At 39.5% G+C, this 24,127-nt stretch overlaps 2 protein-coding genes across 2 annotated transcripts in view; both read right to left on the bottom strand.

Annotated features, from left to right (window-relative positions):
* The window catches only part of LOC138073034 (T cell receptor alpha chain MC.7.G5-like), a 570,790-nt gene that overhangs the window by 435,669 nt on the left and 110,994 nt on the right, over positions 1-24,127 (bottom strand). The window lies entirely within an intron of this gene.
* The window catches only part of LOC138073033 (T cell receptor alpha chain MC.7.G5-like), a 418,018-nt gene that overhangs the window by 346,767 nt on the left and 47,124 nt on the right, over positions 1-24,127 (bottom strand). The window contains exon 3 of the mRNA XM_068964441.1: positions 17,485-17,496. Within this exon, the coding sequence (XP_068820542.1) occupies positions 17,485-17,496 (12 nt within the window). The remainder of the gene's footprint in view (positions 1-17,484; positions 17,497-24,127) is intronic.

Below are 24,127 nucleotides of genomic sequence, written 5' to 3'. Positions count from 1 at the left end.
TAATGTCATCATAGTCACAGTTCAGAATAGAAATCCCTCCTTCTGTCATGCTCAGGGATGGAGGATTCTGCTTAACCTTCTGCTGGTCACCATTCTTCTGTTGACTCTTCACCCCTGTTTGAAAATGGAGTAACAGATTTCAAATTTTATGCTTGAAATTTCCACGGAAAACCATTATGAGCCAGAAGATATATTGAAATAAAAATCCCCAATTATCTCATCTCCCAGCCTTGCGTTATTCTTGGAGTTTTTCTACTATATTTAAATTTCCTGCCCACAACTCACAGTCAGACTGGAGCCACAGAATCAACAACGATATTCCCAGGAGTTTACTCATTTCTCTTGCAAAGACTCAGGTCGTCCTCTTTCCTGCCCAAGCAAACATAAATCTGACTGCCACTTCCTCCACTTCATTTATTTCCTTCCACAGAGCCTTCACATATGAACAGCCCTGTTTTTAACCAAAGTTATTTATGTTCATGAAAGGAGGCACTGCCCCCTTTGGCCCACATGCAGAAAATTCCTAAAAATGCATTTCTGTGTTTCTTAAAGATCAGTTTGTAATCCCTTCCCTATAAAAACATTAAAATCATATTTGTAAGAGAAAGAAAGGCTTTCAGAGATCACATTATATATATATATGTATAGAAAGAAAGAAAGTGAAGTCACTCAGTCGTGTCCGACTCTTTGTGACCCCAAGGACTGTAGCTTACCAGGCTTTTCTGTACATGGGATTTTCCAGGCAAGAGTACTGGAGTGGGTTGCCATTTCCTTCTCCAGGGGATCTTCCCAACCCAGGGATCGAATTGTGGTCTCCCACATTGTAGGCAGATGCTTTTTACCATCTGAGCCACCAGGGAAGATATGCATATATGTGTGTGTGTGTGTGTGTGTGTGTGTAGAGAGAGAGCAAGTAGAAAATAACTGTTTATATAGAGAATTAGTGAAAGAGAGTGAAGTCAGTCAGTCGTGTCGGACTCTTTGCCATCCCATGGACTGTAGCTTACCAGGCTCCTCTGTCCATGAGATTTTCCAGGCAAGAGTACTGGAGTGGGTTGCCATTTCCTTCTCCAATATAGAGAATTATGTTAGGTCAAATGAGTGGCATTTTGCCAACTGGTGTATTTGGACAGGCACCTTATTTTAAAATACTAAGAAGACTTGGTATCTTGGGGGACAGAAATCATATGATGGTCTATCTACTACAATGGTTACAAATACATAACAATGGCAGTTTGCAATCTTTTTCTTCAATGTAGTTAGTTGCATTCTACATGGTCTTCAGAGGTGCAGTATTTGTTCTGGTTAAATAAATTCCACAAGGTAATTCAATCTGATGTAAATTCTGGGCATCTCTCTTCAAAACACAAACCACCACAAAAAAAATTTACCCTCTGCATTAAATCACCCTTTGAACTAAATTATCTCTCTTAGAATTTGGATGAGATCATTTAATGTGTTTCATATTCTTAAATGACAAAAAATACACAATCCTGTAAAGTCTACAGAAAGAATGAGGCAATAATGTGAAAGGTACCAGAAGATGACAAAAAGGTAGCATATTTGTCTTCAGTCTTGCTTCACATCTGGTTGTCTTCACAGATTAATCCAATGTAATAGGCAAGGAGACACTACTGTGCTTTCTCTCCTAAATCAGTTGGGCAAGTAATGATTGCAGGTAAGGATAATTCCTGGAATAGCTGTTTTATTGTGTGTTCTATGATGCAGGTAATAATACACAGAACTCTGGATTATTTTGTCTTCTTCTAAAAAAATGCTAGATTTGTTAAATAATCCCTTAGAATTTGTTGAGGCTTACTTTAATCTCTTTTAGAGCAGAGTTTTTGGTTTTTTCCCCAGTTTTCTTTTATATTGGAATTCAGCCCTTACCCCTAGCCTGCAGTCCTTGTTCTGGTGACTCCATTGAAAGTTCAAAGCGTTTGCCAATATTCTTTACTCTGGAAAGGCCAGAGCTCTTATGTCTTCCCAGTACTGTGTAGTCTCTGAAATCTCCTTGGAGTTTTTAGACCCTCAAAAGCTGTTTTCTGCCAGCTCTATCCACGTCTCTTTCTGTGCATGTGCAGATTGTGTGTAGGTTCAGAAGATCCCCTCTACAGATCTTAAGATCCTTTATACGAGGCTCACTTCTCTCTAATACCTTTTCCCTCAAAGTCCAGGGATGTTACCAGCCCTAACTCTGACCTCTGTTTTCTGCAAACAGCAGGCTATCACTCTGCTGGGGCTCCAGGTCCTTGTGCTGAAGGGTAGAAAATCCCCCTAGGAGATGCCTTGTGAATGTGGGGGTCATTCTGCAGGTTTTCTTTCTCCTACAAACTATAAACTTTCACTGTCTACACTCCTTGGAAACAGTTTCATACTTTTTCCAGTTTTAGAGTGGTTTACGCTTAGAAGATAATTCCAGTATCAGCTATATATAAGAACCAAAAGTAGATATTTCTCTTAAGATGGCATGTTTTTATGCATTTCCTCCATTTTTTCCCTCTAGTTTTATTGAAAGAATTTACATACTGCTCTGCATAAATTTAGGGTGTACAACATACTGATTTGACTTATGTCATGAAATCATTGCCAGAATAATTTTAGTGAACATCCATTATCTTGTATAGCTACCAAATTAAATTAACAAAAGCTTTTATATTAGAAATCAAGGACTATCATATCACAAATGTGATTGTGATATAAACAATGCAAAATAATCTACAAATATATGACTAAAGCAGTTTAGTCATATAATATTAAAAATATATTTTATATGCAAATAACTAAAAATTAGAAACAAAAATTTTAAAAATATTGATTTAATTCCCCTCTCATTCTCCCTTATAATGAGAATTCATAGGATTTACTTTCTTAACTTTCATGTATAACAAACAGCAGTGTTAATTATATTTATGTTGTGTATTGCATTCCTACTACTTACTTATTTATAGCTGAAAATTTGTACCTTTTGACTGCCTTCATCCAATTACCTCTCTCTCTAGCCCCTGCCCCTGCTAACTGTAAATCTGATCTATTTTTCTATGAATTTGATTGTTTGTTTGTGAAGTATATAATTGATCTATAATGCTAAGCTAGTTCCTTTTATACAACATAGTGATTCAGTATTTCAAAGTGATCACAAGTCTAGTCACCATCCAAAGATATTAAACATAATAACTGATTGTATTCCCTCCACTATTCATTTCATATCTGTGACTCATTTATTTTTCTGCTGGAAGTTTGTGCCTCTTAATCTCCCTCATCTACTCCCTTCCTCCTCCTCATTCCCATCCCTCTGGCAATGCCCATCTGTTCTTTGCATCCATAACATTCTTTCCGTTTTGTTACGTTTGTTCACTTGCTCTGTTGCTTGCATATAAGTGAAATCATACAGTATTGGTCTCTGTCTGGCTTATTTCACTATTTCCTCACTTTTAAAGGCAACTGTCATTTTTATTTCAGTCAAATAAATGTATTTTGCATGTCTATCATATTTATGGTATTTTGTGCAGCTTATTTTAAAATGTTTTCTGCATTTAAAAGGAATAGGGTCTCTAGAGAACTAATACTCCTTATAATTAATTACTTGCATGATTTTTTTTTCATGGCTCTCAATGCAATTACCACCTGTCTGTACACCCTGAGTATGAAGATGTGCTTAGTGAATTTTGTTCCCCATATCCTTTACCTTATCATATTGTAATATTAAAACTATTCACTCCAAGAACTATTATATTTTAAGTCTCCCACAACATAAAGAGTTACTCATGCAGTGTTTATCACTTGAAAATTACATTTTAGGTCTTAAATTAGCCATGATCTGCCTTGTTTCACACATCCATATGCTTTTCCTCAAATTGGAGCACTTCCCCTGCCCCCCCCAACCCTTTTTTGTCCTTTAGCCTGATTAACTTCTATTAATCTGTTAGTTTTCAAGCTGAGACTCCATATGATTCAGGAAGCTGTCTTCAACTGATATCTATTTGCATTTATAACACTTAATTTGGAACTGTATGATAACAAAAATGGGTTCCCCACTAGATTACATATTCAAAAAGGGAAGGAACTCATTATTTATTGGAAGCTCCTTATCTAGTACCTAACAGATATTAAGTGCATATTTGTTGAATGATTGAATATACGAACTCTGTGAGTAATGGTGGGTGGAAAATATGTCCACAGCTGAGGATTCTTGAAAGATGTTCAAAGATGGTGACTCATTTTCTAAAGAGGAAATAGCATACTATTGACTAGAAGTTAGCTTTTTTTGTAATGGTCTTCCAAAACATAAAAGAGGGTAATGATATAAATGATATTAGTAAATACTATTGAATATGAACAAAATTAACAATTAAATGTACTGTAAGAAGTTGAAACAAAATTAAGTGAAGGATTAAATAACCCGGGTCTCTCGCATTGCAGGCAGACGCTTTACCATCTGAGCCACCACGGAAGAATCAAGTGAAGGATTACAGATCCTTAACTGCTCTTTCTTTGACACTTTCAGTTCAGTTCAGTTGCTCAGTCGTGTCTGACTCTTTGCGACCCCATGGGCTGCAGCATACCAGTCCTCCCTGTCCATCACCAACTCCCAGAGCTTGCTCAAACTCATGTCCATCAAGTTGGTGATGCCTTCCAAGCATCTCATTCTCTGTCGTCCCCTTCTCCTCCTGCTCTCAATCTTTCCCAGCATCAAGGACTTTTCCAATGAGTCAGTTCTTCACATCAGGTGGCCAAAGTATTGGAGCTTCAGCTTCAGCATCAGTCCTTCCAATGAATATTCAGGACTGATTTCCTTTAGGATTGACTGGTTTGATTTTCCTTTATACATGAGAATAATATGGATTATGAATAAACAGAATACAGGCTGAATATACCTATTTTAACACAGAGCCTTATAACTAGGTTTAAGATTTGCTAACTGGAATTACTATGTCACTGATTCTCTGATTTAGGGATTAGGATGTTAGAAATAGTTCTATTTAGGAAATGAAAGAAATAGTTACTAGATTGAATATTCATCTGCATTTCCATTTTTTTTTTGAAAGTTAAATCACTTAGATTTATTCAGAGTCAATTTTTAATACCATGTTAGGTGTGAGTAAAAACATTCAGACACCTCTATCTCAGGTTGGGTTTGGGGACTGCAGACACACATCTGGGTTCAGACTTCAGGTGCCTGGGAAGAACTGTGTCCCCACAACACAAGGGATGTGGCTAAGTCTCTGATCTGGTGTGCAGAAAGTTCTGGCCAGCCTTCATACTAATAGTGGCTCTTGGTTTCTTTTGCTCCTTTTATTCCCCATTTAAGTGTATTTAAAAAGGAAAATCGGAGAAGGCAATCGCACCCCACTCCAGTACTCTTGCCTCGAAAATCCCATGGATGGAGGAGCCTCGTAGGCTGCAGTCCATGGGGTCGCTAAGAGTTGGACATGACTGAGTGACTTCACTTTCACTTTTCACTTTCATGCATTGGAGAAGGAAATGGCAACCTACTCCAGTGTGCTTGCCTGGAGAATCCCAGGGACGGGGGAGCGTGGTTGGCTGCCAACTATGGGGTCACACAGAGTTGGACACGACTGCAGCGACTTAGCAGCAGCAGCAAAAAGGAAAATAGAGCTTTTCTCAGGATTCTGTCTGTACTAGTGTAAGCTATAAAAAGATGTTGAAGAGAAGGTGAAACTGGTGCTTTCTTGCCCTTAGAGATGGAGGGATCAAGGGTTCTGCTCTACACTGAACGAGCTGCTCACTTCTGGCAGAAAGACAGAATTAGATAGGAAAGAGTTCAGCAATCTGTAGATTTTACCTAGTTACAGAGATCTCCAGAAGACCTGCTTATGTGCCTACTCTGCAGTGTCAAGTTGTAGTTCTATGAAATGCTTTCTGCAGGAATCAGGAGATGCAAGACAACGAGATTTTAATTCTAATCACATTGGGCATCTGCTCCCACTCTGGGGGTTGGGTTAAGTCCTCAACTACGGTTTTGCGTACAGGCTGCAGGTGTCTGCAGAGCACTGTGTCTCCACAGCACAGAAGTAGGTGGCTGAGTCCCCAGGCTGAGAGTCTCTGATGTAGAGTTGACTGTAACGCTCCTTGCTATTGATGGTGGATTTCAGTCTTCCTTTCTGCTGCATTCCTGAAGCTATATAAAACAAGGAGATGAGGCGTCCATCAGGATTTTGTTGGAACCACTGCACACTGGTCATGGAAATAGAATAACTGCATATCAGAGAGGAATTTCTCCCCTCTTGGAGAGTCAGAACCCCAGGACTCTGCTCCACCTTCATCTGCACTCTGAGCCCTGTTGAGAAAGAGAGAAAAAGGCACAGGTGAGGGTCCCTGAACAATGATACAGCCCAACAGACTCATGTTCTCACTTCCTCCAACTTCCCCTCCACTTTATTCCTTTCTAAATTCAAGTGTGATGTTCCTTCATGTTCCCCCAGGATGTTCTTAACTCACAGCAAATCTGTATCCACAAGAGACTCAGCAAGACTCTTCTTTGTGTCTTCATGATTCTTTACTCTTTTGATACAGGACACACTTTGACGTCAAGTTCCTTTAAATATTGGTATTCACCATATCTTGAAAATGGGACTGATTCTGTTCCTGTGTCTGATTGCTTTCATGAGAGATTCAACAGAAGCCAACCCTAAATGTCATCACTCAGCTGTGTAGTGGGAGCTCCACCCATCTATAATTTAGTCCTTCTACACACTGTGGTCTGTGAGCTTTTATGTGTGTTTGTGTGTTTGTTAGGTGTAAGGGAAGGGTTATCTTTTCAAGGTGTAAAATTCTTTCTTTTTTTTTTTTGTCTGTAGACTCTGGGTATATGTAAAATAATTTATGTTAAGATTAGGGAGACAGTATATTAGAGGGGGAATAAAGAAATGATTTCTATGTCTATAAAAAGCCATAGGTAAAAATATTGACCAAGCTGAAATCTGAGACATGATCAGATTGGGAAACTCTTCTGGGTTGTGATGATATATATATGGAATATTGTTGTTGTTTAGTTGCTAAGTCACGTCGGACACTTTGCTCCATGGACTGCAGCATGCCAGGCTTCCCTGTCCTTCACTATCTCACAGAATTTGCTCAGACTCATGTCCATTGAGTCAGTGATGTTATCCAACCATCTCATGTTCTGTTGCCCCCTTCTCCTCCTGCCCTCAATCTTTCTCAGCATCAGGGTCTTTTCCAATGAGCCAGTTCTTTGTATTAGGTGGCCAAGTATTTGAGCTTCACCTTCAGTATCAGTCCTTCCAATGAATATTCAGGGTATATTTCCTTTAGGACTAACTGCTTTGGTCTTCTTGCTGTCCAAGGGACTCTCAAGAGTCTTCTCCAACACCACATTTTGAAAGCATCAATTCTTCTATATTCAGCTTTCTTTAATGTTCAACTCTCACATCCGTACATGACTACTGGAAAAACCATAGTTTTGACTATATGAACCTTGGTCAGCAAAGTCATGTCTCCCCTTTTAAATACACTGTCTAGGTTTGTTATAGGTTTTTTCCCCAAGGAGCAAACATCTTTTAATTTCATGATTGCAGTTACCATCTGCAGTAATTTTGGAGTCCAAGAAAATAAAGTCTGTTACTGTTTCCATTGTTTCCCCATCTATTTACCAAAAAGTGGTGGGATCTCAGATACCATGATCTTAATTTCTTGAATGTTGAGTTTTAAGTCAGTATTTAGTTTTGAAAAGGATCCTTGTACAAGTGAACCCACACAGTTCAAACCCATGTGGTTTGTCCAAGGTTCAACTGTATTGTGAATTTCTAATGATCATTGTTTTAGCCAAAGCTGTAAATCTGATACATATAGAGGACCATATCTCAGGCCTATAAGAATACATCTTTACTCTCTCAGATTGTTAATGGTAATTTGTAGGGAAATTTTAAAAAACACTCAGATTACTAAGATATATGTCATATATGTCTAAAGTGTGCTAACTGGAACAACCTAAGTAATACCACTTCTGTGTGTCCTAATTTATTTGTTCAAATGATGTTCTAATTGGAATTGCTAAGCCAGAAAATCAGGAGTAGCAAATGCATGTAGTGAGCTTTTTAGGAATGAAAATTCTGCCATAAAGATGGGTTAGTTTTATTTTAAGTTATAAAACAGGAATCATATCAAACAGAAATCCAAGTAAAATAAAATGAAGCAACTATAGGGCCCTGTTTTCAACTGCAGGAAACTGACAGTTCCAGGACTGCATACGTTGTCCCCAGGGAGAGATTTTTGGAATCAAAGATCTAGCTCGTTTACCTGATAGGATCAGAAACAAAATGCCCCAGTTTTCACCATTTTCCGATATGCAGTTTGGGGAAGTGGGTACAAAGTGTGACCTACCTCCAGGCCCCAGGTCAGTGAGCAATGACCATGAGAAAATTTGGTCAGTGGCACTTAATGAAAGGAAGAGGGTGGAGGCTAGGACTGCATAATGGGCGAGTGGCTTCAGTGTCTCTGGAGTGGCTGTGGATCTCCTGTGTTTCAGCAGAATTGAAGTTCTCAGAAGCATTCCTTGATGGGAATTTTTCTGCCTCTCGGTTTTCTCATCAGCAAAATGAAGATAATGATATCTTCATTCGATGCCTTCTACTATATTAAATCTAAATGAATATGGTTCTTTAAATGTGTATTGTACACCATTATTTTCATGATTGTTATGAAAATGAAATCCATCTTACATAACAGATGATGTCAATTATTATCTGTAGTGTCAAGCAAAAGAATTTTTATACTTTTTCCTTCTTGTAGTATATTTTCCTTCTGAACAAATTTTAATTAAAATATATTTCTAAAAAATCCCAACACTGTGGTGCTGGCACCCTTGCTTAGGGGATCTGCCCTACACACAGGCACATGACCTACACTATGGTTTGGAGATGTGGGAAACTGTTTTACCATGAAACATTCTTTCTGCCCAACTGTTATAACAACTGAAAATGCACATTTGAGGTGACTTCTTTTCAATCTCCTATATCATTCCCTTTGCAAATACAATCTGAGGACAGTTAATCCAGCATGTTGAACTGAATGTCATTTAGGGTATAAATCATTCCATTTTAAAGACTGATTTGGGAAATAGATATGGAAACCATAAAGTGAGAGAAGATTTTGAAAAGTAATTCAGTGACTAGAAACATTAGACTTTGGGTCTGCAAAAGGGGTAGTGAAGGGTCACAGGGTACATGAGGGGCTGGATAAGAAGCAGGAACAGAGATGGGAGGGAGGCAGATAAAGTAACAGAGATTGTGAAAGACTAAAGACAAAAGATTTACACGTCCCAGTTCTGTTCCATCTGGTCCTAAGTTCTGATCTTTTTATCAACAACAGTAAGACAAGTGAAAAAAGTCTACAGATTGAGCTCTGCCCAGGACTGAGTATGACTTGTTTCTTTGTGAAGCTATATCAAATGTGAGAGGCCAATTGGGTGTGACTGTAGCCCATGGGCAGTGAGAAGAGGTGAGGTCCGACGCTGGAATAGTGAAGGTCAGTAGGAGACCAGATTAGATGCTAATCTACGTCTCTCCTCCTTCTCTCTGCCTCTGCCCCACCCACTCTCACATATATCTGTTGGTCTACCTCTTTGTCTATAACATACACTTAGAAAAAAGTACTCTCCATGAGTCGTCCCAGTATGTCAATATTGTTGTACCAGTACTCATGTTGCAGTCTTAATATGCCACAAGGAATCTGATAAATGACTCAGAATTTCTTTCTATTAATAAGGTATGTGAATAATAGATGGGAAAGGGTTTCTTTGGGACAATTAAGGCACTAGATTTGTGCACAGTTATTGCAGCAGTCACTGACATTCATGCTATTCTCACCCCTGTTTCAGGTTTTATCTACTAAAAAGTAACAGTTACCAGGACAAAAAGCCAAATTAAATTTTGGAATGAAGGCATAGCTTCTTCTGCTCTGACTCCTTTCCCTTTCTTTTGGCAATGGGACAATAGCATCTTTCTTAGGCTCCTTATCTCAGCAAGTGTCTCAGCCACCCCTTGGGAGTCCTGTGCAGGGAGCATCTGTGATCCAGCTGTGTTTTTCAGGACAGCCTGGAGAGGTCTGGAGATCACTATGTGTCTTCTCTACAGAGTTGATGCCCAAGTGGCTGGACTGTGAGGTTGTAATATTCAGGGAACTTTTCTGCTTTTTCTCATTCAACTTGGCACTTATTTTTCATTGACTTAATTTTCTGCAACACCATTTAGAAGATCAGACCTTTACTATGCTTTTGCCTGCGTCAGTATAAGGCATGTGAGTTCCTTAAACTGAGGAATTACAGTTTATGGTGAAATCTTCTCTTTCTCGGATGATCAGGGACTGTGATCAGGGGTCCAGTTTTTGGCTATGAGACTTGTTCATAAGTAAAGAGAATACAAGAGACCCACATAAGATCTTCTGCTCATACTCAGTTCAGTCGCTCAGTCGTGTCTGACTCTTTGCGACCCCATGAATCGCAGCATGCCAGGCCTCCCTCTCCATCACCAACTCTCGGAGTTCACTCAGACTCACGTCCATCGAGTCAGTGATGCCATCCAGCCATCTCATCCTCTCTCGTACCCTTCTCCTCCTGCCCCCAACCCCTCCCAGCATCAGAGTCTTCTCCAATGAGTCAACACTTCACATGAGGTGGCCAAAGTACTGGAGTTTCAGCTTTAGCATCAGTCCTTCCAAAGAAATCCCAGGGCTGATCTCCTTCAGAATGGACTGGTTGGATCTCCTTGCATTCCAAGGGACTCTCAAGAGTCTACTCCAACACCACAGTTCCAAAGCATCAATTCTTTGGCGCTCAGCCTTCTTCACAGTCCAACTCTCACATCCATACATGACCACAGGAAAAACCATAGCCTTGACTAGACGGACCTTAGTCGGCAAAGTACTGTCTCTGCTTTTGAATATACTATCTAGGTTGGTAATAACTTTTCTTCCGAGGAGTAAGCATCTTTTAATTTCTAGAAATGGTTTTTTCCTTCCCTGCCTCACTCCCGCAGGCAGCAAGGTTATTACATCAAAACAGAAGACTGTCTACATCTACTTCTGTATCTGGGTCTCAAAAGGGCTTTCCCAGGATTGAAGGTGTCTCATTTCCTGCCCTCATGAAGTTGGCATTATCTCCTGACTCTCCTACATTTAACTACATCCTCACAGGCTGTCTGCAACTCCATTGTCCCTTCCAGTACTTGCAGAAGTGTCTCCATCCCATGATTCCTTAGGAAACACAGCCCAATCAGGTTTTCTTAAATGCGCTTCCCCAGCAGAGGTCACTTTAGCTCAGTGGTCTCCCATTGGTGTAGGAAACTGAACCAATTAGAGACCAGGTTTCTGGTTTCTTGTTTGTCCAGCACTGCGCAAACCTAACTCAAATATTTTTTAGACCCTGTCATCCTTTGGCTAGACTGAGAAGTGTTGAATAATTCATGACTTTTAGGAATTAATTTATATATGGATTATATCTCTTTTTACAACAGAGTATGCTATTTATTATGAGATATATAAAATATCCTGTTATACTCACGTTTGAAACAGTTTCCCCTTTGTAATTATGAGAAAGTGAAAAATTCTGTTATTTGTAGCCTGTTATTCCTCATTAGGTTCTATCTGCTTTGGGTTTTATTCTTTTAAAAAACTGCTTTTTTTGAGGCATACTTGACCACTGAATAATTGCATATACTTAAAATGTACAATTTGATTGTTTTTTACATGGGAATAGAAATGTGAAATTATGACAGTGAAGGTAAAGAGCAGATGTACAACCCTAAAAGTTCCCTAGAGGCCCTATTCTCTGCTAATTTTTAATCCCTCCTATGTATCTTCCTACTATATACCTCCAACCCCTAGTCATTCCTAAGTGGTCACTTATCTGCTTTTTCTTACTATACACTGGTGTGCATTTTCTCTAATTTTATGTAAATAGAATCATAGAGTGTATAATTTCTCTTGATTTCTCTGGGCATATTTATTTTGAGATTCATTTATGTTGTTATATTTATTAGTAGTTCATCCTTTGAATTGCTAAGTAGTGTTCCACTGTGCAGATGTATATCAATTTATTTATTTATTTACCAGTTGATGGACTTTAGGGTTATTTCCAATTACTCTTTTATGAGCTGTTATGAACATTCATGTCTAAGTGTTTTTTGTATGGACATAAGGTTTTATTTCTTTTGGGTTATAAGTAGGCATGGAGTTGCTACGTTATGTGATATGTGTATGCTTAACTTTTGAAGAAATAGTGAAACTGTGTTTTAGGTAGTTGGACCATTTACATTCTTAGCAGCACTGTATGAGAGTTCCAATTGCTCTAAAACCTCATTAACACTTGGAATTGCCAGTCATTTTTATTTTAGCCATTCTATCAAGTATGTAGTGGTATCGTATTCTTTTAATTTGCATCTCTCATACTATAATGATTCTGAGCATTTTTTCATGTAGTTATTTACCATACACAGGCATACTTTGGTAAAGTGTTCAAATTTTTGGCCCATTTAAAAACAATACATTTTTGTTTTATTAAATTGTAAGAGTTTATATATATAATATACATATTATATATAATATGTATATTCGAGATATGGATCTTTTCTTAAATATTTTGTGAAGTCTTTCTGCTAGTCTGTGGCTTTTGCTTGTATTTTTCTAATGGTGTCTTTTAATGAACAAACAATTTTAATATTATGAAAGTCAGTGTGTTGAAAATTTTCAAAAATCACTTCTTTGACATATGAGTGATGTACAAAAACCAGTATGCATTTAATGTATAAAGCTTGATAAGTTTGAGGGAAAAATATAGTCTTGAACCATCCCCATAAACAATGTCATAAACATATTGGTTATGTCCAGAAGTTTTCTCTTGCTCTCCTTATTTTTAAAATTTTATTTATTTTTTTGTGATAGGAATACTTTAAATATACTCTCTTAGTAATTTTTAAAGGGTTTAGTAAAATATTGTTAACTAAGGATATGCCTATTATATGTTTCACGGGTACAGTAAGATTGTCCTCCAAACTGGCTCTAACAAGTTACACTGCTGGGGCTTCCCTTCCCCACCAAGGACATACTGCACAGGTGCAGCCCCGTCTGTCCCCGTGTGCCTCTCTCAGGATGCAGTAGTACACAGCGGCGGCTCTCAGGGTGACCTGGGGCAGCACCAAGGTGCTGGACTTTCTGTCTTTGGCGATGCTCAGAGAGGCCATCCTGTTTGTCACATTGTTGTTCAGACCATGAACCAAGTACTCTGGACCCTGGTGGGGAATCTGTCGATACCAATATATGTACTCAGATCCACTGATTGTGGAGTGATTACAGGGCAAGTGCACAGGTTCTTCTTCAGCGCTCTCCACTGAGTTTGGCTGTGTGGTCTTAGAATCTCCCAATACACCTGAGGGATTGAGAAACAATAGGTTAGCTCTGGATTGTCAAATCAGGGTGTGCCTAAGGGGCAGGTTCATAAACACTGCCAGAATTCCCCTCTCTGGCTTTGCCCTGTCCTTGAGAATTTTCATGTTTGTTGCACTGGACAAAATAAGTATTACTAGTGTTTATTACTGAGCTACTTAGAGCCACAAAGCCAAAGATAAATTGTTGTCTTTCATGACCCTTGGATTCACTGAAGCCCCAGCCTCCTTACAGTCTGAAAACTGAGACTCAGGAGTTCTTCTGTGAGTAGAGGATGTGATAGTCTCTCATAGTGATGATCAGGGTCTGTAGATAAACGCACAGACACATAGAAACACAGAGATGCACATTCTTCCCTGTAGTTTGGTAAAGCACAGTGGGAGAAGAGAAAGCAGCAGACGTCTGTCTTTGTTTTTAGCCATGAAAGCCATTCTTTCTTAGGCCCAGATCACTTACCCAAAGCTAGGAGAAGAGTTATTCCTGTCACCAGTCTCATAGTTGAAGTCCCGGCCTCAGAGCTCAGGATCTGTGTCTAAGCCTAATTTGGGGGAGGTCCCAAGTGCCAAATCAGCAGCCACTTGCACAGCCCCACACCAGGCAGCTCATTGGGGTGTTCCCCAGCCAAGTGTCAGCTGTCTCTTGATTGGGTCTCCTTCCATGCCCAGGACTAAAAACAAATCTAAAAAGAGACTAATAATATTTTCCCAACTTTAAGCTGTAATTCAGAAAGTTTACATTAAGGTTATTTTCAAGGTCCAAACATAAATAGTCTATGTCTGTGTGAGCATATTTCTGATGAACATTGTTGAATTCCTCTGGTCTTGGCCCAGGAACCAATGACTTGTATGGTACTTATTCTTATTTCACTTGTGTCCTTTATAATGCATAGTTACTAGTTTCATTGCTCATGACTTGGGGTGAAATGAATTGATAATAGGAGAAAAGAAGAGAGAAAAAGAGGGGAAAATAAAATTTGGAGAGGGAAATGAAACCATCTTATAAAAGAGACAAAAGTAACCATAAAGCGATTTCTGTTATCCCCCAAAATGGTTATTATTAAAGAAATGGGATAGAATAAAATTTAAGATTACTCATCCTTCTCTGTTACAATATCTAAGCTTATTACTCCACTCTAGTAAGAAATATTTGGCCTTTTAAAATTAAACTATTAATCACCTCTACCTTTTGTTTCCTGTGGAGGGTCAGCTCTTTGCTCTGCATTTGGAAAATGGCTTACTCATGTCCCTAAAACTGTGCACACACTCAAGGTGAAATTTTGAAGTACAGGTGATAAAGGGGATAAGAGTCAGTTCTTTGTACAACTCAATGATAACTTCTCTGACACCCTGGATGGAGCTTTGGTTTGCAGAAGTAACAACCCCCTCTTGTGACTGCTTATATGAAATCCTTTCCTTAGAACCTGGAATCAGCAGCCTTTCAAGCTTTGTGTTTCAACTCTGAACAGCTATCTCACAGGTGCTCCCTCTGGCCCTCTAGTGGCAAGGTTCCTAATATAGTACTCTAAAGACTGAATCATTTCCAGTCAATTGGGAATTTTAGGGAATTTAAAATTTTAGAAATTTTACATTTCTGTGACATATTTCTCACAGAAATAGTTTTAAATATCCCTCAATCAAATGCCTTTTACTTCCCTTATTATCTTGAACTTCCCATGTTGGAGGGCAGTTTCCAAAGGCTAGTTTATTCATTGTTTAGCATGGGATTTGGCACAGGTTTTGCTTACACTTAATGCTAATTTGTTGAGTGAATATATTAATTAATATAGATTGGAGAAGTTATACAGAATTATATGGAATGACTCTCAAAATTATTCCAAACCAAAGATTCTAATTTTCTGGAAAACAAACTGAACAAAAGTATACAGCTTCCCTGGTGGCTCAGATGGTAAAGAATCTGCCTGCAGTGTAGGAGACCCATGTTCAATCCTGGGTTGGGAAGACCACCTGGAAGAGGGAAATGGCTACCCACTCCCATATTCTTGCCTGGAGAATTCCATGGACAAAGGAGGCTGGTGGGCTGCAATTCATGGGGTGGCAAAGAATCGGACACAACTGAGCAACTAACACTTTCTTCATCCAGCAGTGAAGATACAAGCAAGAGTAGACCTCCGGGCAAAATTCAGATAGACAGCACACCAGTTCTTACTCCCCATCCTCCAAAAATGGAAGAATTCAAAAATTTAGGAAAGGGAAAGCTTGGTTTTGAGAATGTGGTAGTCGATGGCATGGTGGTCCTATAGTCACTGTTAGTTTAATCTACATCCAGTGTGCATCTACTATGTGCCAGGTTATTCACTAGCAATAGTGTTTTAAGGTTGGTGTCAATATATAAATGAGAGAACTATTGGGATGGCTGAAAGTAAATATGAAAAATAAGTCATTATATCATCTAGTTACATAACACAAAAGTCATGCTCAAGTACAGCTTTTTAGTGTTTATTCCCGCAGAGTCAGGACAATCCAGATCAAGCACAGAGAACTATCAGTATTGTGGTTCTTTTAATTTGTGTTGATTTGTTTTTATATAACAACTTCTTTGAGATACCACTCACATGTCATATATTTCACCCATTTAAATTACATAGTTCAGTGTTTTTTAGTATATTTATAGAGTTGTGCAACTGTCACCACACTCAATTTTAGAACATTTCATGATCTGTAAAAGGAACCTGTACCCATTAGCAGTCACCCACCATTTCTCCCCATGAAACTCCATCTGGGCAACCACTCACCTACTCTGTTTCTGTCCTAATCCATTTTGACTTACTTAACAAATGAGGACTGAGTAGCTTCAAAACAAGAGAAATGTTTTCCATACAATTCTGTATGCTAGAGGTACAAGAGCAAGACACTGGCAGATTGGGTGTCTAGTGAGGGTATGCTTCCTGGCTCACAGGTGATGCCTTCTTGCTGTCCCCTCATGTGGTAGAAGGGGAAGAGACTCTCTTTGGAGTCTCTTTTATAAGAGCACTAATTTCAAAGGAGCCATATTGATGTGGTCCACTCAGATCGGCCTCCTGATGTAGACAGCAAGAAGGGGAAGGATAGGTATGTGAAAGGCAAATGAAATCCTCTGAGTTGATGGTCTATATCTAGTTGTCTATTCTTTCATTCATTCCACACTTTTAACTTCATGGGCTTAATATTTAAGGTAGAGGATGTCCTCCTACTTGTTTTTTAAATATCAGTGTGTTTTAAATATTCTTGGCCTTTTAAAATATACAAATTTTAGAACTGGTTTTTACCTTTACATACATACAGAGAGTTGAATCTATTTAAAAAATGTGAAAGAATTTGACATTTTTGCTTCATGCATCTTTAAATTCATGAACATAGTATATCCTCCCATTTATTTACAACTGAAATTAATTTCTTTATGGTTTGTAATTTTCTGTGCTGTGGTCTTATAAATATATTTAAAATTTTTATTCCTAAGGATTTTGATTCTTATGCTATTTTAAGAATTTTTTTTTAAATTTCATCTCTATTTCTAGTTACTTGCATAGAAAATATATTTTAAATTCTATATTGCTCAACTGCTTTAATAATGCAATATATTTGCAGATTATTTTGGATTGCTTACCTCACAATCATATTTGTGACTATCATATAGTCGTTGATTTCTAATTATTAAAACTTTATTTATTTTTCTTTCCTTTCTATAACTGGCTAGGACCCAGTACACATTTTAATAGAAATAGTACTATTTGGCCTTCAATGAAAGAAAGCACTTAACATTTCACCATTAAGCTTGGCATTTGCTTTATGTTTGTAGCATATACACTTTACCAGAATGAAGAAGCTGTTCTTTCAATCCTAATTCGTTGGGAATTCATTGCTTTATTTTGAGTGACTGTTGATTGCACTTTTGTGTAACTTTTGAAATATTTTTATTAATGGGGATTATTGCTTTGATTGCTTTAAAATGTTGACTAAACGTACATGAAACCCAACATGACTGTCATATATTATGCTTTTATATAAAATGCTAATTCTTTTTGCTAGTATTTCATTTAAAAGTTTTAACTTATGTTCATTGAATGACCCTACCATATTCCTTTAAAAATTTTTCTTCATTCAAGATTTAGTGTCAAAATTAAGCTGTCCTTGTACAGTGCTTCCTCCTTCTTTCTGTTGTTAAGTAAGTTTGGTGCACCAGTTAAGATAGGTTTTGCTGTGGTAATAATCAACTCCAAAATATCAGTGCCTCAAAGAAAGAGTTGTTTGCACATATGCCATCCACTTTGAATGAAGACGATTCTCCAGGTCAGCTATAATACATGTGAGGACTAACATTTTGGTATTCGAACCTCCATTAATATTGTATCAATACAGAATTCAGTAGTCACCACAGTCTGAGAAAGCAGAGGTTGAAAGCTCATCTAGAGAGTTAAATTCCTGTACCATGAGGTGACACATGCCATTTCTACTCATACTTCCTTGGCCAAAGCAAATGCTGTGGCCATGTCGATTTTCAGGAGACGTACAATTCTCCAGCATGGCTGGAGGAGAGGAAACTGGGTACAGGGTTTATGAACAGCCATTGTGCATTCCATAGTCAGCCTTCCCACTTGTAACTGAGAACTCATTTCCTGTCTTCTCCCCATGTAGGAGAGGTACTTCTTCAAGGAAGACAACTTAGGATGCCTGTTCAGTCACTCCTGAGCAAAGGCAGAGTCTCTGATTGAGATTCTATAGCCTTCTTCAGGCTCTTCTGGGTCTGAAAATCAATGAAGAAATAAATAAGCAGAAAACAAACAAAGGAAACAAGTAAACTCCACACATTAAATATACGATTATGGAATAGACATTGGATTATATCATGCAAGGTTCTTTTGGAAAGGAGAAGAAAGACACACAGTGTTGGTCTCCAGCAAGTCTGGGGCCCCAGGGGGCATTGCATTTCTTACTCTGTTTTGATGAGACTCTGATTGTGTCTTAAGCAAGAAGCCATTCTGTGACTTAGCCTCCAGGGATATTCTTCTTCTATTATATTCTTCAGCCACATCTGAAGGACTATGGCTTCAGATGTTGTAAATAGATTTTGTCTGCCTGAGTTTGTTAAGAGTTGAAGTACAGTTGACTCTCCAACAACCCAAGAGTTTGGGGGGCCAACAGTTGAAAATATGCATATAACTTATACTTGGTTCTCCTTATATGCAATTTCTCCATGTCTGAGGTTTTGTACCTGCAACTCAACCAACTGAGAATCATGTAGCAGTGTTGTGTTTACTTTTGAAAACCGTCCGTGTTTGAATAGACCCTCACATTCAAACCCGTGAGGTTTGTTCAAAGTCCAACTGTATTTTGAGTCTCTAATGATCATAGTTTGTTTTAGTCAAAGTTGTTTTTAATGATTTAGATTTTTCCAAAAATTAGTTCTTATTTATTTGAATTATGTTAATGTCTAATTCAATATAATTAATATAATATATATCTATGGGTTTATAAAATTTGTTTTTATAAAATATACAAAGTAATAAAATGCATTATGTAACAGTATGAATTACTAAAATCAGCATGATAATAGAAGAGAAAATGAATGGTTTTCCCCATAATTTCAGGTCTGAAAATCCAGCAATTCAAGAATTGATTGCTTCTAATTTTCCTGAAATAAGTGGGTTCTTCAATGTAGCTGTTTAGGAACAATTTGAAAATCACTTTGGGATTTATATTAATCAAAGATACAAACATAATAGCTGAAAATCTCAGGGAACAATGTTCTTTTGTTAGGACCAAACTGAAGCCAGGACAGGCTTTAAGGGGTGGGCTAGGCCTGAGAAAAGCTGAGACTCTGGGAACTCCCACAGGCAGTGTAGTTCGACCAATCAGAAAAATCCCCGTAGCCCCCGCCGCGCCAGACCCGAGTCAATCCAGATAGGGATGCGAGGTTTAAAAGTCCCACGAGCGCGTACGGTTTAACCAATCAGCTACGCTGTAACAGAAACAAAGAACCGTCTGTATAAAAGTAAAGGTGATTCATAACTTGGGGCCCTTGTCGGATTCCACTGTGCTGGATGAGACGTGGGCCCTAACTCGAGTTAGCAATAAACCCCTTTATGCTTTTGCATTGCTGTGGACGTCTTATTCTCTCAGTTTTGGGGACTCGGACTCAGGGCATAACAGTTTCATACACTGAAATAAAAAAGGAACATGTTTTATAGAAGAAAAATTTACATTAGAATGTCTAAACTGTGCTACCACAGTGTCTGCCGTCTTCCTGACTGTTTTTCTAAGCAGGTGGCTGCCTTAATACAGCTCTAAGGTTTTTGCTTATCTCTACTGTCATTTCTCAAGGCAAGAACACTGAGTGGTTTGCCATTCCCTTCTCCAGGGGGCCACGTTCTGTCAGACCTCTCCACAATTACCTGCCTGTCTTGGGTGGCCCCACATGGCATGGCTTAGTTTCATAGAGTTAGACAAGGCTGTGGTCCCTATGATTAGACTGACTAGTTTTCTGTGATTATGGTTTCAGTGTGCCTGCCCTCTGATGCCCTCTCGCAGCACCTACTGGCTTACTTGGGTTTGTTTCTCTTACCTTGGACATGGGGTATCTCTTCACAGCTGCTCCAACAAAGTGCAGCCACTGCTTCGTACCTTGGACTAGGGGTATCTCTTCACGGCCGCCCCTCCTGACCTTGAACGTGGAGTAGCTCCTCTCAGCACTCCTGCACGGGCAGCCACCGCTCCTTGGATGTTAGGTTGCTCTTCTCGGCCGCTGTCCCTGACCTCGGGCATAGGGTAGCTCCTCCTCGCTGCTGCCTCGGGTGGGAGGTAGCTCCCCCCTGGCCGCTCCTGCACCATCACAGCCTGGCACTCTTGGTTTCCGCCCAGGACCTCGGACGTGTTTTTGCCTTGAGAACCCCATGAACAGTGTGAAAAGGCAAAATGATAGAATACTGAAAGAGGATGTCCCCAGGTCAGTAGGTGCCCAATATGCTACTGGAGATCAGTGGAGAAATAACTCCAGAAAGAATGAAGGGATGGAGCCAAAGCAAAAACAATACCTAGCTGTGGATGTGACTGGTGATAGAAGCAAAGTCCAATGCTATAAAGAGCAATATTGCATAGGAACCTGGAATGTCAGGTCCATGAATCAAGGCAAATTGGAAGTGGTCAAACAGGAGATGGCAAGAGTGAACGTCGACATTCTAGGAATCAGCGAACTAAAATGGACTAGAATGGGTGAATTTAACTCAGATGACCATTATGCCTACTACTGTGGGCAGGAATCCCTTAGAAGAAATGGAGTAGCCATCATGGTCAACAAAAGAGTCTGAAATGCAGTACTTGGATGCAATCTCAAAAATGACAGAATGATCTCTGTTCGTTTCCAAGGCAAACCATTCAATATCACAGTAATCCAAGTCTATGCCCTGACCAGTAACGCTGAAGAAGCTGAAGTTGAACGGTTCTATGAAGACCTACAAGACCTTTTAGAACTAACACCCAAAAAAGATGTCCTTTTCATTATAGGGGACTGGAATGCAAAAGTAGGAAGTCAGGAAACACCTGGAGTAACAGGCAGATTTGGCCTTGGAATGCGGAATGAAGCAGGGCAAAGGCTAATAGAGTTTTGGCAAGAGAACGCACTGGTCATAGCAAATACCCTCTTCCAACAACACAAGAGAAGACTCTACACATGGACATCACCAGATGGTCAATGCTGAAATCAGATTGATTATATTCTTTGCAGCCAAAGATGGAGAAGCTCTATACAGTCAGGAAAAAGAAGACCAGGAGGTGACTGTGGCTCAGATCATGAACACCTTATTGCCAAATTTAGACTTAAATTGAAGAAAGTAGGGAAAACCACTAGACCATTCAGGTATGACCTAAATCAAATCCCTTATGATTGTACAGTGGAAATGAGAAATAGATTTAAGGGCCTAAATCTGATAGACAGAGTGCCTGATGAACTATGGATGGAGGTTCATGACATTGTACAGGAGACAGGGATCAAGACCATCCCCATGGAAAAGGAATGCAAAAAAGCAAAATGGTTGTCTGGGGAGGCCTTACAAATAGCTGTGAAAAGAAGAGAAGCGAAAAGCAAAGGAGAAAAGGAAAGATATAAGCATCTGAATGCAGAGTTCCAAAGAATAGCAAGAAGAGAGAAAGCCTTCCAGAGCAATCAATGCAAAGAAATAGAGGAAAACAACAGAATGAGAAAGACTAGAGATCTCTTCAAGAAAATTAGAGACACCAAGGGAACATTTCATGCAAAGATGGGCCTGATAAAGGACAGAAATGGTATGGACCTAACAGAAGCAGAAGATATTAAGAAGAGGTGGCAAGAATACACAGAAGAACTACACAAAAATGATCTTCATGACCCAGATAATCACGGTGGTGTGATCATTCATCTAGAGCCAGACATCCTGGAATGTGAAGCCAAGTGGGCCTTAGAAAGCATCACTATGAACAAAACTAGTGGAGGTTATGGAATTTCAGTTGTGCTATTTCAAATCCTGAAAGATGATGCTGTGAAAGTGCTGCACTCAATATGTCAGCACATTTGGAAAACTCAGCAGTGGCCACAGGACTGGAAAAGATCAGTTTTCATTCCAATCCCAAAGAAAGGCAATGCCAAAGAATGCTCAAACTACCACACAATTGCATTCATTTCACACACTAGTAAAGTAATGCTGAAAATTCTCCAAGCCAGGCTTCAGCAATACATGAAGTGTGAACTTCCAGATGTTCAAGCTGGTTTTAGAAAAGGCAGAGGAACCAGAGATCAAATTGCCAACATCCGTTGGATCATCGAAAAAGCAAGAGTGTTCCAGAAAAAAACATCTATTTCTGCTTTATTGACTATGCCAAAGCCTTTGACTGTGTGGGTCACAATAAACTGTGGAAAATTCTGAAAGAGGTGAGAATACCAGATCAGCTGGCCTGCCTCTTGAGAAGCCTTTATGCAGGTCAGAAAGCAACAGTTAGAACTGGCCATGGAACAGCAGACTGGTTCCAAATAGGAAAAGGAGTACGTCAAGGCTGTATATTGTCACCCTGCTTATTTAGGTTACATGCAGAGTACATCATGAGAAACGCTGTACTGGAAGAAGCACAAGCTGGAATCAAGATTGCCAGGAGAAATCTCAATAACCTCAGATATGCAGATGACACCACCCTTATGGCAGAAAGTGAAAAGGAACTAAAAAGCCTCTTGATGAAAGTGATGTGGAGAGTGAAAAAGTTGGCTTAAAACTCAACATTCAGAAAACGAAGATCATGGCATCTGGTCCCATCACTTCATGGGAAATAGATGGGGAAACAGGGGAAATAGATGGGGAAACAGTGGAAACAGTGTCAGACTTTATTTTTCTGGGCTCCAAAATCACTGCAGATGGTGATTGCAACCGTGAAATTAAAAGACACTTACTCCTTGGAAGAAAAGTTATGACCAACTTAGATAGCATATTCAAAAGCAGAGACATTACTTTACCAACAAAGGTCTGTCTAGCCAGGCTATGGTTTTTCAGTAGTCATGTATGGATGTGAGAGTTGGACTGTGAAGAAAGCCGAGCGCCAAAGAACTGATGCTTTTGAACTGTGATGTTGGAGAAGACTCTTGAGAGTCCCTTGGACTGCAAGGAGATCCAACCAGTCCATTCTAAAGGAGATCAGTCCTGGGTGTTCTTTGGAAGGAATGATGCTAAAGCTGAAACTCCAGTACTTTGGCCACCTCATGAGAAGAGTTGACTCATTGGAAAAGACTGATGCTGAGAGGGATTGAGGGCAGGAGAAGGGGACGGCAGAGGATGAGATGGCTGGATGGCATCACCAACTCGACGGAATGAATTTGAGTGAACTCTGGGAGTTAGTGATGGACAGGGAGGCCTGGTGTGCTGCAACTGATGGGGTCGCAAAGAGTCGGACACGACTGAGTGACTGAACTGAATTGAATGTCATTTCTCTCACTGTTGTATTCCAAGATCCCACAGAAATACCTTTCTGAGCCAGCCGGTTGCAAGGAAGAGATGGTGAGGCTGATGAATTTTTTTTCCCAATGACATTCCAGAGTAACCATCCCTCCTTGCATTTGCTCTATTATCATCCTGATAAATAAGGAATTCCATCCCTCCACCAGGAAGCTCTCTGTACCAGTACAAAGTCTGCCTTCCCAATGTGGTTTCACACATGCAGTCCATGGTCTTCTTCCTGTGCTGCGACTCTATTCTGAGCTTGGGTTACTTTGTCAGCCAAGCTGGATCCTGTGGGAAAAGAAGACAGAGTTGGTCCTTTGAAATGTCTCAGGAGTCATGAGGGCTACACGAGGTTATGACATTAGGACCAAGAAAAGGGTTACCTACTCGTCCATTTCTCCACCTCTCTTCCCTCTAACCCCCCTGCCAGTCACAGCTTGCATGGGGCCACCATTGAGCTCTAAAAGGAAACTGAGGCCCTGTGTTTAGGGCCACATGTATTGAAGCTAAAGGTGGCCATGAACACCCACAGCAGACCAGGCCAGAGCTTGACAGACATTCTTCTCTAAATTTCTCTTGTTCTTATCATAGCAGAGACCAGCCCTTCTTTGAGTAGCTGAGTGCAGAGCTCCTGTGGCTTTTAGATGTTTCTGTCCCTAACAGGAAATAATGTTCATAAGGAGGGCATTCCACTCAGGGACTGAAACATCTATCCCACCCCAACCTCTGTTTTGCCTTGATGTTTCTCTGGAGCAATAC

The sequence above is a fragment of the Capricornis sumatraensis genome, chromosome 2, assembly GCF_032405125.1.
Source record: "Capricornis sumatraensis isolate serow.1 chromosome 2, serow.2, whole genome shotgun sequence".
NCBI lineage: Eukaryota > Metazoa > Chordata > Mammalia > Artiodactyla > Bovidae > Capricornis > Capricornis sumatraensis.
The sequence above is the reverse complement of the archived record's forward strand: the minus strand, read 5'-3'. Positions and strand labels throughout refer to the sequence as shown.